At 46.0% G+C, this 20,557-nt stretch overlaps 8 protein-coding genes across 8 annotated transcripts; 4 read left to right on the plus strand and 4 right to left on the minus strand.

Annotated features, from left to right (window-relative positions):
• Positions 1 to 888: 888 nt before the first annotated feature.
• On the plus strand, positions 889 to 3,909 carry TRUGW13939_02333 (uncharacterized protein; the record flags this gene model as incomplete). Its single annotated transcript, XM_035485527.1, has 2 exons — positions 889 to 2,508; positions 2,569 to 3,909. The coding sequence occupies 2 exons, from the start codon at positions 889 to 891 to the stop codon at positions 3,907 to 3,909; spliced, it is 2,961 nt and encodes a 986-aa protein (XP_035341420.1).
• A 373-nt stretch (positions 3,910 to 4,282) lies between these two features.
• On the minus strand, positions 4,283 to 5,464 carry TRUGW13939_02334 (uncharacterized protein; the record flags this gene model as incomplete). The annotated part of the gene is made up of 1 exon (XM_035485528.1): positions 4,283 to 5,464. One exon carries the CDS (start codon positions 5,462 to 5,464, stop codon positions 4,283 to 4,285), a length of 1,182 nt encoding a protein of 393 aa, XP_035341421.1.
• A 900-nt stretch (positions 5,465 to 6,364) lies between these two features.
• Positions 6,365 to 8,759, minus strand: TRUGW13939_02335 (uncharacterized protein; the record flags this gene model as incomplete). The annotated part of the gene is made up of 3 exons (XM_035485529.1): positions 6,365 to 8,233; positions 8,290 to 8,317; positions 8,371 to 8,759. 3 exons carry the CDS (start codon positions 8,757 to 8,759, stop codon positions 6,365 to 6,367), a joined length of 2,286 nt encoding a protein of 761 aa, XP_035341422.1.
• Positions 8,760 to 9,285: 526 nt separating this feature from the next.
• TRUGW13939_02336 (uncharacterized protein) lies at positions 9,286 to 10,839 on the plus strand (the record flags this gene model as incomplete). Its single annotated transcript, XM_035485530.1, has 1 exon — positions 9,286 to 10,839. One exon carries the CDS (start codon positions 9,286 to 9,288, stop codon positions 10,837 to 10,839), a length of 1,554 nt encoding a protein of 517 aa, XP_035341423.1.
• Positions 10,840 to 11,424: 585 nt separating this feature from the next.
• Positions 11,425 to 12,517, plus strand: TRUGW13939_02337 (uncharacterized protein; the record flags this gene model as incomplete). The annotated part of the gene is made up of 4 exons (XM_035485531.1): positions 11,425 to 11,514; positions 11,572 to 11,870; positions 11,951 to 12,303; positions 12,369 to 12,517. The coding sequence occupies 4 exons, from the start codon at positions 11,425 to 11,427 to the stop codon at positions 12,515 to 12,517; spliced, it is 891 nt and encodes a 296-aa protein (XP_035341424.1).
• Positions 12,518 to 12,860: 343 nt separating this feature from the next.
• TRUGW13939_02338 (uncharacterized protein) lies at positions 12,861 to 13,415 on the minus strand (the record flags this gene model as incomplete). The annotated part of the gene is made up of 1 exon (XM_035485532.1): positions 12,861 to 13,415. One exon carries the CDS (start codon positions 13,413 to 13,415, stop codon positions 12,861 to 12,863), a length of 555 nt encoding a protein of 184 aa, XP_035341425.1.
• A 2,444-nt stretch (positions 13,416 to 15,859) lies between these two features.
• On the minus strand, positions 15,860 to 17,357 carry TRUGW13939_02339 (uncharacterized protein; the record flags this gene model as incomplete). Its single annotated transcript, XM_035485533.1, has 3 exons — positions 15,860 to 17,032; positions 17,094 to 17,262; positions 17,320 to 17,357. 3 exons carry the CDS (start codon positions 17,355 to 17,357, stop codon positions 15,860 to 15,862), a joined length of 1,380 nt encoding a protein of 459 aa, XP_035341426.1.
• A 1,176-nt stretch (positions 17,358 to 18,533) lies between these two features.
• TRUGW13939_02340 (uncharacterized protein) lies at positions 18,534 to 18,986 on the plus strand (the record flags this gene model as incomplete). Its single annotated transcript, XM_035485534.1, has 1 exon — positions 18,534 to 18,986. The coding sequence occupies one exon, from the start codon at positions 18,534 to 18,536 to the stop codon at positions 18,984 to 18,986; it is 453 nt and encodes a 150-aa protein (XP_035341427.1).
• Positions 18,987 to 20,557: the final 1,571 nt, after the last annotated feature.

The following is a 20,557-nucleotide window of genomic DNA, read 5'->3' on the forward strand; positions in this document are numbered from 1 at the left end:
GACGGGGAAGGGATATCAATTGATGTGTTAGAATGATTTGGGACATTGAACATTGAAGTATTTCAAATTGATTTCCAAATAATTACATGTACACTACTTTGACGCCTACTTATATATTTTGCGATTATATACATCTATAATTCGATTTTATTCTAAAGAATAGCCTTTTAATATATATACTTTTTTATTTAAAATCCTCGTATTTATATATGATAAATACATTTAATTATTATTGTCAGGACTAATTAGGTGACTCGGATGCTCAAAATCATGTCGAATATTCGGGGTAACACCCTGTACGCCACCAACCCATGGTGGTGGGCCTTGGCGGCCTTACATTCTCGCAATTATATTTGGCACGTCTAAAGCCTATTAAAATGCGGTGCAATATTTAGAAATCGCTGTAAAATTCTTTTGACAACAATTTATTTCGAAAATTGAAATATTTTTAGAAATAATTTAGAAATCACTTTGAAACTGTTCTGACAGTGTTTCGACTTACCATATAATTAAAATAGAGAGTTGAAATGACTTTGAAATCACATTGTGGCTATCAGGCCCGACTGTACATGTAACCTCGATCGTTCTCAGCTAAGTCAAATATAGTAATATGCTAACCTAATCCTTGGTGATTATAATCTGACACGATTTATCTGATTGGATCGAATTACTGGGGAACGCCTATATAAACCGATGAAATTCCCATGTAACTTAGAATAATGTGCTTCCTAGAGAGAATCAATCGAATTGACATTTCCCAAATGCGCGCTTATTAATTGTTTCTAAGATACTATACTGTATATAAATCAAGATACAGACTGTTGTGTGCCATTTTGCACAACTATCGACTCTAGAGTATGTAACATGGGCACACATTTCCTACCTATCATGCGCCTGGCCAACCAAGCTCTTTTGAGCTTCGTTGTTGGGCTGTTCCTTGTGAGCTCGGCCGGAGCAACAGATGTGTACCAGACACGTTTCGAAGGTGTGACATGGGACAACGATGCATGGAAAATCGAGTCAAGCAATTTAGATCAAGGCCACTACCAGGCCCGCATGTCACTGGCCAATGGCTATATCGGTATCAATGTTGCTGCATTAGGTCCTTTCTTTGAATATGACCAGCCTGTGAACGATGACAACATCAATGGTTACCCGGTCTATGACCGTCGCCAGACATTTGCCACTGTCTCAGGCTTCTGGGCCGAGAAGGATGCAAGCTACATTAGTGGCATTCCACATTGGTCAGCGATATCTCTCTCGAGTGGTGGTGAGGTGTTGAATGCCTTTACGCCGGCGGCGGAGATATCCAACTTCACCACACGCATGGATATGCGTCGGGGGCTACTGGACTGGGCATATCAGTGGAAACCAACACGAAGCAATGTCTCGTTTGATATTACGTATCAGATGTTCCTGCACAAATTGAACGTCAACCAGGCCCTGGTACAGATGAATGTCACACCTTCTGCTGCGGTTTCAGTCAACATTTACGACATCCTCGACGGTGACTGTGCGGTCCGCTCCACATTTGCAGATAAAGGAGTTGATGACGGCATTATGTATTCGGCCGTCAAGCCTAACGGTATCGATGATGTTACAGCATACATTTACAGTCAGCTAGAGGCCACTGCCGGGGGTTCACTGCCTTCGCCTAATGTCGTCAACAGTTCAGCATGGTTGGGATATAATGAATCCTCCATTGCCCGGACCTATAGTTTTAATTTGGAGCCAGAAAAAAAACTGACTCTGACAAAGTATGTCGGTATCGCTTCAGCGGACGGATTTAGTGACCCGCAGGCGGCAGCTCGCAACGCCGTCATTTCTGCTGCCAGCACAGGCTATGACGCCTCTCTCAAAAGTCACCAAGAGGAGTGGGCTACCATATTCTTTGACGATTTGGTAGATGACTATAAGACAGACAATGGTGTGCTGCCAGACGATCCTTACATCCAAGAACTCGCAGTTCTCTCAGTGGTCAACCCATTTCTGCTGCTTCAAAACACTATCTCTCAAAATGCACTGGCGTTGGTTCCTGATGCCAGCATTGGCAACAACAGCATCCCTGTTAGCGGGCTAGGCTCAGACTCATATGCTGGATGGATATTTTGGGATGCCGACTTATTCATGCACGGTGGCCTCGTGGCAACCTTCCCTGAGGCGGCGAAGAGTATCCCTCTGTATCGTGCCCGGAACTTGGCACAAGCGCGACTCAATGTTGCAGACAAATCAAGTTCCACACAAGGGTCCAAGAGTTTCTCGAATCTTTCTGCCGTTTATCCGTGGACGAGCAGTCGTTATGGTAACTGCCAGTCTAATTGCTTTGACTACGAATATCACATAAGTGGCGACATAGTAATATCGGCCATGACCCAATTTGTTGCTGATGGAGATATGGGGACCTTCGAGAATGACTACTTCCCCGTCCTAGACTCGGTGGCTGCATTCTATGCAGACCTTCTGACTCCAACAAATGGCAAATACGACCTCACCTCTATGACAGACCCGGTTAGTTTTCTTACTTGTTGCCTTTTGTCTGAAATTGAGCTTCTGGCTGATGTATCTTAGGACGAATACGCAAATTCCAAGGACAACGGTGGTTTTACCATGCCATTGATTGCCAGCACCCTCAACTGGGCGAATCAATTCCGCGAGCAGCTCGGTATGGAGCCTAATGCACAATGGGCCACGGAGGCAGACTTGGTGGATATACCTACTCTCAATGGCATATCGCTCGAATATTCTGGCATGTCGGGTGACATTGTTATCAAGCAGGCGGATGTTATTCTAAAGATTTACCCGTTACTTTGGAACATCAATTACACCACGACTGATGCGGTGAATGATTTCACATATTACTCGCAGAAGCAGAATCTTCAAGGTCCGGCTATGACATTTGCTCCGTTCTCCATAGTCGCCAGCCAGATTCAGGATCAGGGATGTGCTGGCTACACGTATCAAAATTACGGATCGAACCCCTACCTTCGTGGACCATTCTTCCAAATGTCGGAGCAGATGAGCGATAACTATCAAGAGAACAGTGGCTACCATCCTGCATTCCCTTTTCTCACAGGACACGGCGCAGATTATCAGGTTGTTCTCTTCGGATACCTAGGCCTTCAATATATACCAGACGGAAAGCTCCATATCAATCCAGTTTTGCCTCCACAGATCTCCCAACTACGCTACCGTCGATTCTACTGGCAGGGATGGCCACTGGCAGCCTCTGCTAACGTCACCCACACGACGTTGACTCGCTTGAGTGAGCCTCTTCCAAATGCCAACCAGGAATTTACAAATAGTCCTATCCCCGTCATCGTTGGATCTTCCACAGGCTCGCAAGACACCTATTCTATCCCCGCAGGCGGGACGATTCTTGTGCCCAACCGCCTTGCCTACAGTAATCCAACTGTAGCGGACAATGTATTGCAATGTGCCGTTGTCAAAAAGTCTTCAGCCGATTACAACCTTGGACAGTTTCCCATGGGTGCCGTCGATGGTTACAATATCACCCAATGGCAACCGGCGTCAGCAGGCGTCATCTCGAGCTTGACCGTCGAGGTCCCTGCAGAACACGTAAACAAGAAACTAGAAAAAATTGCCTTTAATTGGCAGGCCTCACCTCCCGTGCAGTTCACTGTGACCGGAAGCAGTAGTATAGATGGCGGGAATGATGCTGTTGTGATAGCGGATACTATCGCTGTTGATATATCCCAACCGTATGATGCCAGCTCATTAGCAGATGTTGCCATTTCGTCTGGCAATCAGACCGTATTTACGCCGTCACAGGACTTCACTATTCCTCGATATGTCACTCTTAGCATCTCAGGAAATCAGGCCAGTGCTGACTCGATGAGCAATAGCACGGAGGGAGCTACTGTTGCTGAATGGGCAATGATTGCTACATAATCGATGTAGGAGAATCTAGATCTACTATTTGAGATTTTTTTTAATTTCCTTTTATTAAACTTTAATAAAATGAATAGGTATCCGGTGTTCAGGGTTTCTTGTGACATAGACAACCCCCCGTTAACCCAAAATCACTCCTATGAAAGTCGAAAATGGGGTTTCCCGTACTCGAAAAAGCCCTAGTCTATATTTAATTAATTCGTGAATTATCAGTGGCTAAATATATATCTCCTTTATTACCAGGACGACTGAGTTACTTATAATACTGTGATACTGCATATCACAAGAAAAAACTTGATACATCGCAAATGAATACTGGATAAAACTGGTGACACGATCGTTTTCAAACAAAAGAGGGTGAGTGCATGTATTTTCAAAAATCTTTTGGCACAAGCAAGACAAGTAAATCAATAGCTGTGTCTGGCGCCCAATAATACAGCTCCATGGCAATGACAATAATAAAAGGACACAACCAAGAAATCTCATACATTAACATCTCCCAAACAATTTTCATATAGCGATACCAGTTTTGCACTTTCATCGTCCTGAAAGCATCCGGTATGCTAAGACAATGTGTCTCATTGTTGGCTCGGCCTCCAAAACTTCGGTCGAAGGGTACGATGGATTGATCATTGTCAGGGAGCATTGACGCCGCAACCATTACGTACAAAACTCGTGTAAAAAGCGAGACCAAAGATTTCGACAAAATCGGGATTGTAACAAACGCGATCTTACCGGACGTTGTTAGTGAGGAAGGCATGTTCTCATAAGCCTGGCTACCCAGAGCAGCAAAAAACACGCCATGGAAAGATACCAAAAGGACTTTTGCCAGATAGTAAACGCAGTTCGGCAGGACTATGTCCAGGGATGCTACTGGTAGTATTTCGATCCATTTTCGCCAGCCAGGAATTCTCTGCCAAATCGACTTTTTCGTGGTCTTTGAAATGACAGTGTGAACCCAAGCAGTGTGGAGATTCGTTAGAGCAAGGCCCACAAATAGCCTGGATATAATGAGGACGAGGAATGTGACTTCTCCTGTATAATTTGACTTGGCTGAAACCATGATCACAGCTGTCATAAACATATATACCATGAAAATATCGAGACCAATGAAAACGGGCCAAATTTCTCCTTCAGCCTGCAAAAGCCGACGAGCAAGGCTTCGTTGACTAGTGACGGCATTGAAGGAAGTCGGAGTAGCAAACATCTTGCCTATGATTCCTATAGTTAACAAAAACACAAGGCCCGGTATACTATTTGAATTCATGCCGATGTATCCAGCGAGTGATAGGATGTAAAGGCCCGCGTGGCCGAGGAAACTATTAACAAGGAATGGTATTAGATCTCGAACGAAATCCTGTCTCAGATCCCAAAGGAACTGCCGGGCATTTTCAGATTCGTCTGTTGTGGTTATACCACTTTGTCCCGCTGCTGAACCCTCGGTTTCTCCAACCTCTGACGAAGCGACCTTTTGCGAATTTTCAGCATTTGGAGTCTCCAGGATAGCGAGGGCTGATATGATGCTTCCGTCTATGTATTCGAACTGAAAAATCATGTTTAATTAGTCTGATACCCCAAAAGGAAATAAGCGGGATCTGTGAGCCCTGACTTGAAAGAAAAAAAGCAAACTAATTAATGTTGTGATGACCACGATGATAGGTATATCTGTCTGGAAGTACGTGTCGGAGAATCGCATGAGACAGAACAAGGTAGATTGCCATCGTACCAACGATCCTAATGGCATCTTTCCCGAAAAATCAACGAGAATGAATTTTGGCGAGAATAGATTGTCGTACAAAATCCCGTGAACAGGAAGGGATGTCTGGGCTAATGGAAGCTGGCTTATATCTCAAATTCTCAAGAGGGTATATTTAGGGAGCACAGCGCATGGGATATATCCATCACACAAAGACAAAAATATTGACGGCTGCTTGTGTCATTTGGACGAGAGAGGAACCAGTCAAGCAGCTGTGCATGCCCGCACTAAAATGAGAATCAGCCCCAACACAACAATGTCACCTTATGATGATGTAAACCGATGATCACCAACAAATTATTTTTTGCAATTACAAATGGCCATGCGATTGGATCAGATCAATGAGGGGTTTAATATATAAAGTGATGGATTGATCAGTAAATGAGCCTCTCATACTTCGTAGATTATATCAAAACAACACATAGTTTTACCCTCAGATAGCCTGTTGGAGTCTGCATAGCCCTCAACCAACATAGGAGCTGCACCAGACATTAATCGCGTGACCAACCAACCAATTATACATTGTTTACACCCCAGGCTATTTATGTTCGCATTCCATATAATTTTTCCAGGCACTAAATGTGAGTGTTCATATAAAGGCCGCCGGTGCTAGGGTTAACTTGTTTGTATGCCAATCCCACGCGAAGATACAAGGACACAAGGTGAGAATATTATTACAGTATTTAACCAAAAGGTTTATCAAGACTTTGTCAACGAACCGTTCCAATTCTCGATAAGCAAGTCCCATTGATCCCAGTCTATTGGTTGAACGCCTGCATCGTCGAGGTTATTCCCCTGTTCAAGAAGTAGATCAATATCTAGAGCCATGTCACCATCTAGCGTACTAGGTACGACTGTTTCATCATGATAATTGGCAAAAGACCAGGAAGTTCCGTTAGAGGAGTTCCCTTGATTTTGTTCAAGATTTGTCGAAGATGAGTGTAGTTTGTACGGTTCGGCTGATTGTAAGGACGTATTGTTTCTGTTTTGAGTCGGTATAGTATTTGACTGCTGAATAGTCTCTGAAAAGGCCAGATGCTGGGGGTTAACGATTGTTGCTGTCTGCTGATGAGCCTGCTGGTCTCGCTTACTTCTGCGGCGAGTACTGGCGGCCTCTCTTTGAGCGCGCAGCGTGGTGATATAAACTGGAGTTCCACTGGAAATTAGCTTGCCATGTTGCATCAACGCGGCTTGACGTGAATTATACGCTTTGAGACACAAATTCCCAAACGCGACATTGAGCAATTTTCGTTCCAACAGCAGCTCAGACCGATATTTAAAGACGTCTCCGATGAGCCGCCATGCTTTGGCGGCATCCGGAAGGAATGGGCTCGCTCGCAGACAATCGAGTACGTGGATAGCTTGCGCCCAGGGGAAGTAGGTCGATGTGTGCCACGCGAAGCGGTCGAGCTGCCGGTTTGAATTTATTGTGATATCCGTTTCGAGCAATTTGACGGCTAATTCCCAGACAAACTGCCGCTCGGCATCCGGGACGTCCCCGTTACTGGCCCACCGACGCGGATGGTGCGAGATGAATTTCATGGTGGCGGTAGCATTACTCGCAACAATCAAGGTCAAAAGTTGTGCTGGTTGTGTGGGGTCGCAGCCACGAATGTACTTTCTCTGGAGGATCTGCTCTAGTTGGCCAATCTCCTGATCCTTCTCGGCAATTTCACTTTTTGACTCGTAGTTGTCCCACAAAGTTGCGTCTTTTCCATGGCGAGCACGCATATTGGCCGCGTGTTTTGTCCAAAAATGGGTAAACTCACAGAGAAGAGAGCTAAAACACATGCTTGTAACTTCACCGGATTCTCCAGGTAATGACAGCATTCCCGGATAGAGCTGGTCATCGTTCACGTTGGTTGGCACCTGCGTCAGCTGCGGATCTTGGCTGATATTCCTGAATCGAGCATGCCCGGTCAATTCAGCAATCTTGGCATCAAAAAGTTTCAACTGCCACCACACTCGCCGACGCATCTCGGTCTCGAATGGTGGGAGCGCCTGGTGGATACCGTCTCGGTGCAACCCCATGCCTTCTGCAAGACGATTGGCGATGCCCATGAGTGTCCAAGTTGTGTGAGGCCCGTAGACATTACGCGTCGAGATGAGATGAAGGTGAAAAGCCTGGAGAGCCAAAATATCTCCTACGCCGAGAAACTTTGCTCGTGAAAGCGCTACCTTTGTTGCAAGTCTATATCGAGCTAAAAGCACTTGTCGTTGCTCATTGAATCGCTCTTGACAGTCGGATTCGGTTAGCGACATCGTGGCGATGCTGTAGATAGAGAACATGAGCGCTTCTAGGCTTTTAGGTATGCTTTCGAGATCATTAATCGAGTTCCTTATTGTTTGTCCCATACTCGGCTCATGGATGATCTTGATCAATGCATTGACGTTCTCCACAAACACCTCCCATAGCTCTAGTGCATGTTCACTAGAAGGATGAAACCTGCTGACATTCATTGGTGCTGAAACCAGACCGAAAATAAAATCTGTACTGTCGTCTGGTATTTCAGCCTGTAAATTATCTTCATTTGAAGAATATCCAAAGGGGTCTTCTGTTTCTGAGATCTACTCTGCTTGTCAGCGATCTCAAGTATCCGCAGTTTTGAAACCTATCAGCCTACCTCTTCGATTACACTTGTCCACAGGCTGCTGTGATCTGGTTAATATATTTGATGGGATACACTAGAAAAGGCATAACATACTTATCCAGATACCTTGACCGATCACTCCTGTGGACCAGCTGGGACTTGCTATACTTTCGCAGAGGCTCAGTACTTGAATCAAGGCTCTGGTCCTTTGTACGTGCACCAGAAAGCTCATTTACAGGAAGCTGTCCATCGTATTGAGTAGTCTGCAGTTCTAATTTTTCGGTCTGTATCATTGAGGATGGGTCAACGCCCAACTGGTCAAAAAGTGCCTCATACTGCTGGATGCGATTGAGTAGAATCTCTTCGCGCTCCTTTCTAGGCCGAGATGCAGTTGGCAAAGGATACACGCAGTCGGCATTATGCCTCACGCAGGCGCTGCATGGTCGCTGTTTATCGCATTTTACTTTGCGTTTGAAGCAGCGAACGCACGACGGCGTCTTCATCTTGCAGTTGCAACGTTGGATGCGGGGTGAGCAGTACAGGTGACCATCCTAGAATGAGTCACCGGGACCAACAGAAAATATCCCTCTTTCAGGTAAAAAGCCGGAGTCCAAAAACAGGAACAAGTGTTTGTTGGATGATGATGAGTCTGGGAATCGCGGCTGCAATTGGCTCCTTCGGCGCAGGTGGAGTTCGGCGCCGAACAAGCCGAGCAGGGATGGACTCCGCATTGTCCTGGCGATTATTATGATTTTTCTCTAATAATTAGCGGTTGAGTATTGTCGAAATTCAATATTAGCATGGCCGGTGTAACTCAGCCGAATACTGCCCTGGCTCAAACTGGGTTGCTGTTCGGTGCAGGCTGGGTGCAATCCCCGAGCAGACATCTGCGGCTTAAGTATAAGAATGGGGGTTCTGCTGTTCGTGATGTTTCATATCTGGGCTTTTGTTCACTTCGCTTAAGAATTATTGAAGCAACTTCTAGAACTCATTTACTCTCACCAATTATAACGTTGAATCTAAGAAATCATGAGCAAGCTGTACGATGTCATAATCGCCGGTGCAGGGCCTGTCGGACTTCTCCTGGCCTGCGAGTTGAGTTTGGCGAGCGCCTCTGTGCTGGTGCTGGAGCGAGAACACCAGCTGGAGTCGCCCTGGAAGGCTATGCCGATGGGCTTCCGAGGGGTGAACATGGCCTCTATCGAAGCCTTTTACCGACGCGGCCTGATGAGCAAAGTCTTCCCCTCTCGCGAGATGACGAGTTCCTTTCAAAAGACACCAAAGTTCCAACATGGCGCTCACTTCGCTGGGATCATGCTCGACTCAAACAAACTCGAGTTGGACCGCTGGAAGTATCGCATCAACGGGCCAACGCTGGGCTCGGATTCTGTAATGGCTGATCACCTCGAAAGCGTTCTAGCAGAACGCGCCGAGAAACTGGGTGCCACGATTCTCAGAGGCACCGGTGTTACCAAAATCGCTGCACAGGACACTAACACTATCACGGTGGAAACCGGGGAGGAGCATCAACAATTCCGAGGGAGGTGGCTTGTGGGATGCGACGGCGGACGCAGCTTTATTCGTAAAGCTGCAGGATTTGACTTCGTTGGCACGGAAGCTACTTTTACCGGCTACGGGATGCACTGCGAGCTGGACCACCCAGAGAAATTGAAGATGGGATTCGATTTTTCCAAAAATGGAATGTGTATATCACGGCCGCAATGTCTGTATCTGGTGGAATTTGACGACGGAGCCTTTGACCGCACACAAGAGCTCACACAGGAACACGTCCAATCTGTATTGAACCGCGTCCGAGGATGTACAGATGTACAAATAACCAAAATCCACCTCGCCTCTTCATTCACAGACCGATCTAAGCAGGTCAGTAACTACCGCAAGGGCCGTATTCTTCTCGCCGGCGATGCAGCACACATCCATCCGCCGATGGGCCAGGGGTTGAATGTTGGACTTGCTGATGTCATGAATTTGGGCTGGAAGCTGGCCGCGACAGTTCAGAAGGAATGTCATTCTGAAGGAGCTCCTTTAGACCCGGAATTACTCGACACGTACAATAAAGAGCGCCACCCGATGGCAGCCTGGACTCTCGACTGGACACGTGCGCAGTCCAAGCTAATGCAACCAGATGTATGGAGTGAAACTCTCCGAGACGTCGTTCGCGAACTATTAAACACAACCGACGGAACTAATATGGTCATCGACCGTTTCTGGGGTTTGTCGCAACGATACACGCTTGGGAGCGACGATGCAAACACACACCCACTTGTTGGATGCAGTGCACCCGATTTTGAGTTGTCCGATAGCTCGAGACTTGGTCACAAACTGGAGAAAGGCCGCGGGCTGCTTCTCGATTTCCAAAAGGACGTATCTTTGAAAGATCTGGTCGTTGGCGAGAAGTATCAGAGGGTAGTGGACTATGTTGCTTTAGATGCTAAGGACAGGCGCGGTCTACGTGCCTTGCTAGTTCGACCCGACGGCGTAGTCGTCTGGGCCGCAGATGAACAGACACGGCCGGATGAAATGGTCGAGGCAAAAGGCGCCCTGGCGAGGTGGTTCAGCCCATAAGGGTTAACGCAAATTGGTGATACAGGTCATATTTAGTTGTGTAAGACAGTTTATCATAAACCCCACTCCGTCGTAGTATAGAATAGAGTTGACATTGCTCTTAAATGTTATTGGCTGTTGAGATCTCGATCGCTAAATTTAGATCTCGCGTACTGTATTTAAGCATATGATGTCATTCCGGTTGGCTGGATATTCCCCCGACCCCGAGACGCGGCCGTAAATGAGAGGCTGCTGATTGGTGGGTATACCTAATCCCCACTTTTACATGCGAGACAATACGGAGTAACATTTAGAGAAGGAACAATATCGCTTTTGAAAAAGGAAAAGTGCCTTGCAAACCGGAGCCCCGGGTCAAAGTTTGCAGGCTACGTGCGAGTGGAAGACCTAGTGATGTTGGCAGCCCAACTATAAAGCTAACGCCAACACCGCGGATTCATCCCAAACTGATAGAACTAAACATACACCGACATCAACACATCAAGTTTGAAGTCATCTTTGACTCGACAATCTATTCTCAACCCTTGGAAAACTCCACGCTCAACATTATTATTAACGAAAAGGAGCGCAGTGCACGGTCCTATTAGAATGGAGTTTAAACCCCGCTTTCCACTGGCCAAGTCAATGCCGAACTCTCTCGCCGTCAAGGCAGACAAAAAACGTGTTACGCCGACTGTTGTACGTCTTTAAATTGGAAGAGGCCAAAAGACAAAAACTAAACTAAAAACATTATAGATCCTTCGTGACCAACTTCCCATCTCAACATGGCTTCTTCTCGGAGCCTCCGCACATGGAGTACTGTCGCTTCTTTTACCACAGAGTGGAGTCTACATCAGCGGTATATTTCTCTTGGCTATCGCCTTCCGCATATGCAAGACGCTCCTTCAAGCATATGGTATTCTACACAACCCCGAAATAGATGAGGCTGTCCTGGGCAAGGTTTCAGCACAGATTCCGGATTTGGAAGGCAATATGCCGACACAACCCAGTCAAGAAGGAATTGCCGTGTTGATTTTGGGTATCAAATCAAACCAGTGAGTCCTAATACTGTTCCAATTTCTTCCAGGAAATTAAGAAGTGTGGCTAACCAGCGTATTCTTTGTCGCTGCTATAGCCCTCTCGGAGCATTCGCTCCCGGTTTCAAACACATTTCTGAATCCTTCACGAAGATGCTCAATGTTCTCGACACTCCGGAAGGCCGCCAAAAATACGGATTCCTCAACCTGAGCTCCTACGTCGGCACCGAGGCTTCCACGTCAAACGAGATCATGACGATCAGCTACTGGCGAAACATTGAGGGCATCCATGAATTCGCTCACGGTCCTGTGCATAGGGAAATTTGGGACTGGTGGAACCGTACTGAGAAGGAACACCCCTTTATTTCCATCATGCATGAGATTTACCACGCCAACGGTCGAAGTGGTGCCCACGAAAATGTTTATGTTAACTGCAGACCTACCCTGCTTGGTAAATTTACCCCCATTGATCCGTATGTTTACCTGGGTGACAATCAGCTGATCAATACTATCAAGGTGGAACCGCATACCCCACCAAAGTGACTGGTGACAAGGAAGACTCGGAGCTCGCCTGGAGGAATCCCCTTGTTGAAGCAAGAAGAGGAATATTGGCAACAAGCGATGGCAGATTGGGGAAGAAGTCAAACAAATCCTCAGTAGTGTGAGTTTCGACTGTAGTGTGAGTTTCGACTGTAGCATTTCTTTCATTCTGAGAATGAGGGCCGAGTAACTCGCGTTTGCTTTAGTACCATTAAGATGAAACTTTTGGTGTAATCTCTCCTCTTATGCCTGGTTGCTGGATATGTGTTATCATTTTGACTTGATTAGCGGGGAATTTTAATTTCATATGAATTATTGGGACTATTTGTAAATAATTTACATTCTTCACAGTTACTATATTACTTTAATGCATTTCGCCATTGAAGAAGGGAGTTCCATCGAAGCTTGCTAGATACGCTAAGTGATATTGGTAGATTATCGCTAGAAGAGCCCTAATGTATTTATTCACTAACTCTTATTCTCAGTTGTTGAGCTCCCTAGCTCCAACTCCCAGAATTCACCCATTACCGTCCTCCCAAATGTTTCATGTTCCTCTTCTTTGACCATTCTAAACCCTTCACTATGGTATATATGCTTTGCGGGAGCAAGAAAGCTAGTGGTAAGAAGCGCGATCCTCTCGTAATTGGCCTGCCTCGCAAACTGAATACATTTCCGAACTAAGCCTCTCCCAACACCCATGCCACGCGCACTCGGCTCGACCAAAAGGAGGCGAATCTTGGCCGTCCGAGGGCGATCTCGGTCATTAACGAGCATTACACTGCCCAGAAACTCGCCACTGCCTTTTGTAGACTCGGCAATCCAGCATCTCTCCGACAATGGGTCATAATTGTCGATAAAATCGGCGGAAATTCGGGCTACAACGGACTCGAAACGCTCGCTAAAGTTGTATTCGGTCGCGTAGAGAATCCCGTGTCGATGTGTTATCCAGCCAATGTCTCCTGGACGGTGGGTTCGCAGGGTAAATGGTTTTTGTGTTTGGGGTTTATTATTATCATCTTCCATGTTTTTTCCTTCTGGTGATGATAGCTACTAGTGACGACTGTAATGATGTGCCGCTTTCCAGATTTTTAGGGGTTGGCAATATCATGAGAGAAAGAAATGTTGCCTAATATCAGAAGGTTTGATGTTTGAAGTTTATAGAATAAATTTTATTTACAATTCCTTGACAGAGATTGAATTAGGGTTAAGATGTCATCCAAAGGGCGTGGCTTATGTAAACAACCTTCCTCTTCGGGAATTATTTAGATTGCCGGAGAAGATACTTTGGTTGTAATAAGTCATAGTAGTAACATATGGATGGTACTGTGACTGCCGGAATTTATATTTAGACTGGTTTTTCGGTCTGTGATCTACGTGTATTTGTAGAGGCCTTCATAAACCCAGGTGCCATGGCGCTCGCTTTCAAGGCATGTCATTTTATCCAATATAATCCACCAGCTAAGTTAAACAAATATTCATCAAATATGTTCGACCATTCGCATTACACGGGTTTCCTTGCAACCGTAAACATCTCATATGGTGTTAGCCCATTCCCCTCCGGGAAGCTCAGGTTCGAGAACGAGGAATCACGAAAGCGCGGCTCATAGTCAGGCCAATCAGCCTTTGGCCCAAGCCATATAATCACTTCAACTCCATGGCCTCCATATGTATCAATATAGTTCGTGATTAGCTTTGGTTCGCGTGGATAGACAAACATCCAAACGTTGGCCAGCGATGAGCGCGGGTGGAGATCCCACGTCCCTCCAACGACGTTCATGTCTTTTTCTGAGATATAGCGATTGACCGATGAGTTGACCTCCACGCCCTCCATACAGACATTGGAATGGCGATGTGTAATAAGGGCTTCGAGGAGGCCCGAACCGCTACCTATAGAGATAGTGAAAGCGGGCTTATTTGGCAGGATCGAGGCTAGTTCCGCGATCAACGTACTTGAGATAGCCAGGCAGCAATTAGGGAACGCCTGCGGGGAGGAAGAGAGTTGACATGATATTTGGGAGATGTCCATCGCGAAACAAATTTTCCATGCCTGTGACAATCAAGTTGAGCCCTTCTTTTATCATGACGTAAGTGGTGCGGGCGTTGATAAAAGTTCCGCCGCGTGGGTGCGATAAGGTTAGGGCTCACCCTCACATTGATATAGTGTAGCCTATCAGAAACCATGGTTATATGGTTGATAGCAGTCAACTTAAAATCGCTATTCTGGATGCAAACAAGAAATCATATACTGATGTTATGAATTGTATTCGAAAAATTCTGTTCGTATGTAAATAATTCTTAAGTATTACCAAAAAACGACATCGAAAAAATAACATCAGAGTAGACGCAGAATATTGACTAGACATATAACACAATGTTATCCAAGAGTAGAGGCCCTGCCAGGTGAAGACGATTCTCGACATATTTGTTGCAGCGCCAAGACCTCCCCCAGTCCGCACTTTGTATAAATTGGATGGAGATACAGTGGTTAGCGAGTTTGTCAAAAGAGTCTAAAACCTTGGATGAGTGCGGCTAGCTTTGGAATACAGTAAAGATAGCTAGTTACTGGTTTAGATACCATGGATAACACTAATGTGAATCTGCGCCTTTGCGATTGTGGAAGAAGGGTGCTTCCCGATTAGAATTTCTTGTAATCCTACGAGACGACAACGCCCAGTGTGGGATTATTACATCTTTGACATGAGTACGAACGAGGTGTGTATCAATTAATATTTTCAGATGGAATAATGTACCTAGAACCTCGCGATGAGCGCAACAACATTGGTAGGTATCTCATCTATTCTCCCAAAATCACAATTATAATAAACTGTCTTCGTACAGTAGAAGTGGATTGGCCGCTAATAGGGTATATGACATATTGACTCATCACAAGGTAGAACAGCTCGAGCTTGGGGTTGAAAAAAAAAAAAGCAAAAAGGTCGTGATCATTTGTAGAACTCTGGATACAAGCTGGAAGGGCGATGATTTCTTGGGTGAGGATTGTGATCTTTGCTTTGAGTTTCTGCTTTCTTCCTGGGAAAAAAATCTGCATACAACTTAATCTATGGATATAGCCGAATAGTGTTAGTTATTTCTGAAAAATATGTTCCTTAAAAGGTGGCTGGCTTACTGGTTATTTCTGGCAAGTATCAAAACGACCACATGTTGCAGAAATCACCAAAAAAAATTTCAAAGCACAGCATCGGACCCAGGAATAAAATCCTTCTCGTATTCGTTTTAGGAAATCCTAACTTAGACATGAGATGGCGATGTCAACAAGCCATCGGATTGATCCGAATGATTCCAAATCTAGAATCGTAGACGAGGATAAGTAACGGTGGAACCACAAGTGATACACTGGCCACTTATGGTTGAATCGGACGTACTGCCTCTTTTGTTTGGATTCCCTCTTCTTTGAAAGAGTTCATGGCGTTTTCTGCGTTGTGTAGAATCCGTCATGTTTTGCGATTTTAGCTTGCAAAGATTTTCAGCGTTTCGTCTACGCTCCCTGTAGCGATAACGCAGCGAATCTGTACATTGGAAGAATTATCTCCCGTTGCTTTGTTCTTCGACGCTCCATTGGTTTCTGTCGTCTGTCCCTCCGAAGCAGCGGGGGCATCTTTCACAATTCCCGGAGCCCACGCCAAACAAGTAATGAAACGTGCATGAGCATCACTAAGGGTTTTCACACATTTCCCGTCCTGGCTCAAGTCCCAACAGCGCAATGTCCTATCATCCGATACCGACAGCAGATATTTGCCCCCGGGGTGAAACATGATAGCCCGGACCCAATTGTCATGCCCTACTAGTGTCATGAGACAAGCCCCACGGGCATCCCAGACTTTGATAGTTTTGTCTCGCGATCCAGTTGCCACGAACTCTACTGCATTCCTTGTGGTTGAATTTTTCTTGAGCCCAGCCAGCTGCGCAAGATACTGATAAGTGGTAGCAGGGGCGATTGCACAACATTCAATGACGTGGTCATGCCCAACCATGGTAAGTTTGCTGTCTGGGTTCATTAAATTAGAAATATCCCATAATCGGGCGCTCATATCGTCACCAGTGGAAAGCAAAAAATTCCCGTCGAATGAAGGGCAGACGTCTCGCACCCAGGCAGTGTGCCCTTGGATTGCTTTGACGCAAAACCCAGTGGTAGAATCCCATATTCTCAGATCCTTGTCTCTGCTGGCACTGGCAAGCAAGTTTCCACCAGGAATGAAACGAACAGCACTGATACTGTGATCATGACCGACCAAAGTCCGGACATTCTTATATCCGTCCGCTGGGTCCCAAAGCTTAATTGAAAGATCAGAGCTGCAAGATGCAAGAATAATGCTACCTTGTGCGCCGCCGTAGTCAACATCAAGAACTGCTCTCGTATGGCCTTTGAGTGTTTGTTCCAATTCTCCGAGTTCCCAATCCCATACTTTAATCGTACAGTCATCTGAACCCGAGGCAATAGAAGAAAACTTTGGATGGAAAGCCAGGCAATTGATTGTACTGCGGTGCGATTCGAGCGTATACCGAGAGGGGAGAGTGGGAAGCCACGAAGTTGGGTCTTTGTTGCGCTTGGAAGAGGTGGTCAGCGATGCATTATCGAGCTCGGATTGTAACGCCGCATTATGAGACTCGAGGTCCATGATCTAAGTCCAAAAATCCTGATTAGATATTGCCGATGAGGTCAGCCATCGCGGAGACTGTTACCTTTCTTTGTAAACGAGCAATACTGGTCCATTTTTTCTCCAGCAATGTTTCGTATTTCTTCATAGTAGCTGAGTCGAACACATCTTCTGAAAGTTTCAGCTCTTCTCTTAGAGCAGCAGCGGCATTTGGTAAACCATTCGCGGATAGGTATGCCACTATAGATTTATGTCTTTATGGGCCAGGTTAGTTTTACCAGAGCGCTGTCATGGGTATTGCATATACGCACAGCTCTTCGGCTTGCCGACTAGCCAATATAGGACTCATTGTATGGAGGGGTATTGGGCTGGAGCTCAATACTTGAGCTCTATCCCAAAGCCTTGGGTCCCAATTGTTGTGTCGGAGGAGCTGCGCTATACGATAGCCGTCTTCGGAGGGGTAAAGATGTGAGAGGCGGCGTAGAATAAGACTGGAGCGAGATCTTCCACCCTTGTAGGGTGCTATGCATGGAGTCCGAGCGTATGTGCCGCGATTTTAAAAACGAATATAGGGGGCGGAGAGCTAGGCAGGGCCATTCACGAAGATTTGGGCCCAAGTCGAGGCATCGTCGGTCTTAGCGACGATGTGTTGGTGGTAAACAAGACTAGGCGGTAAGTAGTGGCAAAAGTGGCAAGCAGGTGTCACATGACCATGCAGCAGAGGGCAGTTGTAGTGTTTCGTAAACAGCCTGACAAGCCTTGTCACGGTACGACCAGAGATACAAAGACAAACTACAACACTGGCTGCTACTCGCTAAGGAATGGGAATGGAAAGCCTTCGAGCTGGCCCGTGTGCACCGAAACAGCGTGATCTGGCCGGAAGGCACCAGCGAAGTGAACGTTATGCAAGCGACGAAAGAGAACGATTTTCCCGACTGGCCCTGATGCGGAGAATATCTTCAAGAGATTCGCACCTGGCTTCGCTGGCAAAGTCTTCCAACGAGAACTAAACATTCCGTTCTACTTTCTTGACGACGAAGAAAGTTTGTTTGTTACACAATAACCGCTTCCGCTTCATCGGTCATCGCGAACTGCAGTGCCCCAGATATGCCTCTGATCTTGTCCGTCGCATTTTACTTTGTTCTTACAATCCATATTTTACGCTCGCATACACTTGAGCCTCTTTTCTGTCTGTTATCCAAGCTTTTCCCTATTTGTTTTTCTTTTTTAGTTTGCTCGCTACATGCTTGAGCTTTTGAGGATTGATTTTTGAGGCAGATGCCTGTGGGAGACTCCATATGTGACAGGATCATGTGACCACTGGATAACCCAGGAATTTCCCGTGACATGACCAGGACATGACCGCTCTCGACTTCTTGCAGGGAATTCCTTCCTTCCTCCTCCTCACTCTTCTTTGTGAATCTCCCAACCTCGTCCTTACCACACCCTCAATCTCACAGCCAGCACTTTGGTTCTTCATTTATCTACTTTCTGGCGAATTTCCTACAACATCCCGAGCTTCACAATGGATGACGACTCGTTCCCTGAATGGCTACGACCCCCTGATACGCGTGCACGGCGAAGCCCTCGCGACCCGTTACTAACGCCCCCCGACTCTCCGCGCAAGAGAGTGCGCAAATTACGAGATTCAGAAGACACTGATGGCGAAATGACGATTGAGTCATACTCATATCGAACAAACCCATACAGATCCTCGACGATCCCGAATCCCCCGCCTTATCCTGTTAACATCACAGAGGTTTCAGATGAGAACTTCCAACCCCACTATACGCGGATTGAAGAGATATTATACCAGCATGGATTTCCAAACATCCATAATTTAGTAGAAGGAGACATCGTCAACTACAGTAAAGGGAGGTTCCAAGTCGCGAAGATGTCAAAGCCGAACTATCCTGGTGGCGAGACTCCTAGGAATGTCTTTCTGATACTATTCTTTGATGGCGGACTCCCGAAATAGCTAGGACCGGCGAGAGACAAGATTAGAGAATTCCTTGCGATGCAGGGACTTCGCGTTGATGTTGAGATCACGGTTTTAGAGTATTTCCGGCAGCTCATTTTCCCCATTTCCGCGAGTGACCGCGCTGTCCAGATCTATAAGGAAGCTGAAACTGGAATTATCGGCTCCTTGAATAGAAATCTCACCTCACGTTAGGAAGGACTCTGCTTGTTTAATATTGAACGTCATAAAAGCTATAAAGGAGAAGGGTGGTCTCTTAACTGACCCGAATCTCCCCCAGTATGAGGAGATTGAAGATTGCTCATATTGATATGGAAGTCGTTTCTATGATAGCCCTAAGATTAAGTTTTCATGTTGAATAATCCATAGGGAGTTTCTGAGGTTGGATTATCGGAGTTTCGCTTTATACCCTGTAGTGGGCTGATGCATAACGGATTGCTATTTTTTCATTAATGAAACTTTTCCACTGTCGACGCTTTTGTTTCTCTTCTTCGGTAAATTTCCTTACCATAATATGAATTGTGTTGCATGTAGCCACAACCAGATGACAAATAGCGCCTTCTGATAGTACCTTTTATTCTCGTCTTTTGATTGTAGTCAGTAATTTCGTCACATGTTCCGGGTAACACCGATCCACATCCATCCACGCCGAAACCGATCGACAAGAAGAATATTGACCAGCCTGAACCCGATACCACCACCGAGCCTCAAGACCACGATATGAATGGTGAGAATCAACATCAGTCGAAGAATGCTAGTCTCTCTTGGTATATTTTTCACCGTACAGTGGATAAATGGCGCGGTCGGCTAAACAGTTGTTCTGGGCCGTCAGCCCTCACTGTGTCGGTATGAATTTTATCAAATGGAGTTAATTCTGTTAGTCGAATATAGAATCATCCTGTCCGAGTCTCACTTTTCGATATTCTAAGGAGCGATGGTCTAGCCGTCACTCTGTGTCTTTATCTGTCTGTTCGACGGTTCCTGCGATTTGCGAGCTACACTATATGTATACCTTTGTATGTATAAGAATTGTACTTAGCACATTAGTGTCGACTTTGTCAGGTTTCAATAGCTATGGGCCTAATAGTTAAACGTGGTAGAATAATAACATCGGGTCTTTGTTTTCTTTTGAGAAGAAGAGAAGAACAATCTACATATGTAAGGCCCACGTTGTTGCCTCAGGCGCCAAGCACATGGTCCCACTTTATATCGACCAGACCGAATCAGGACGTGGTCTGTGTGCCCCATTTCGGCGTTCCTGCGCAGGCAACCCGCGGGCAGATTGTTTACTACACGCAACCTATAACGACCATTTCTCTGAACGCTCTTTGGCGACTAGCGACACAACGTGAATACCTCCTCGAGAAGCCGCGACACGCGATCGACCACAGCTGGCGCTGGTACAAAACGCGATAAAGGTCGCGCATCCCGCATGGCCCTGTCAAAAAGATAGCGGTGTATCTTGTTTAGATGACCTTGAGGCGGCCGGAAATCGTCATACGAAGCCGGACACCATTTACATACTGCAACCACCGAGAGCAAGAGCTGCGATTCCATAATATCTGAGCGAC

The sequence above is a fragment of the Talaromyces rugulosus genome, chromosome I, assembly GCF_013368755.1.
Source record: "Talaromyces rugulosus chromosome I, complete sequence".
NCBI lineage: Eukaryota > Fungi > Ascomycota > Eurotiomycetes > Eurotiales > Trichocomaceae > Talaromyces > Talaromyces rugulosus.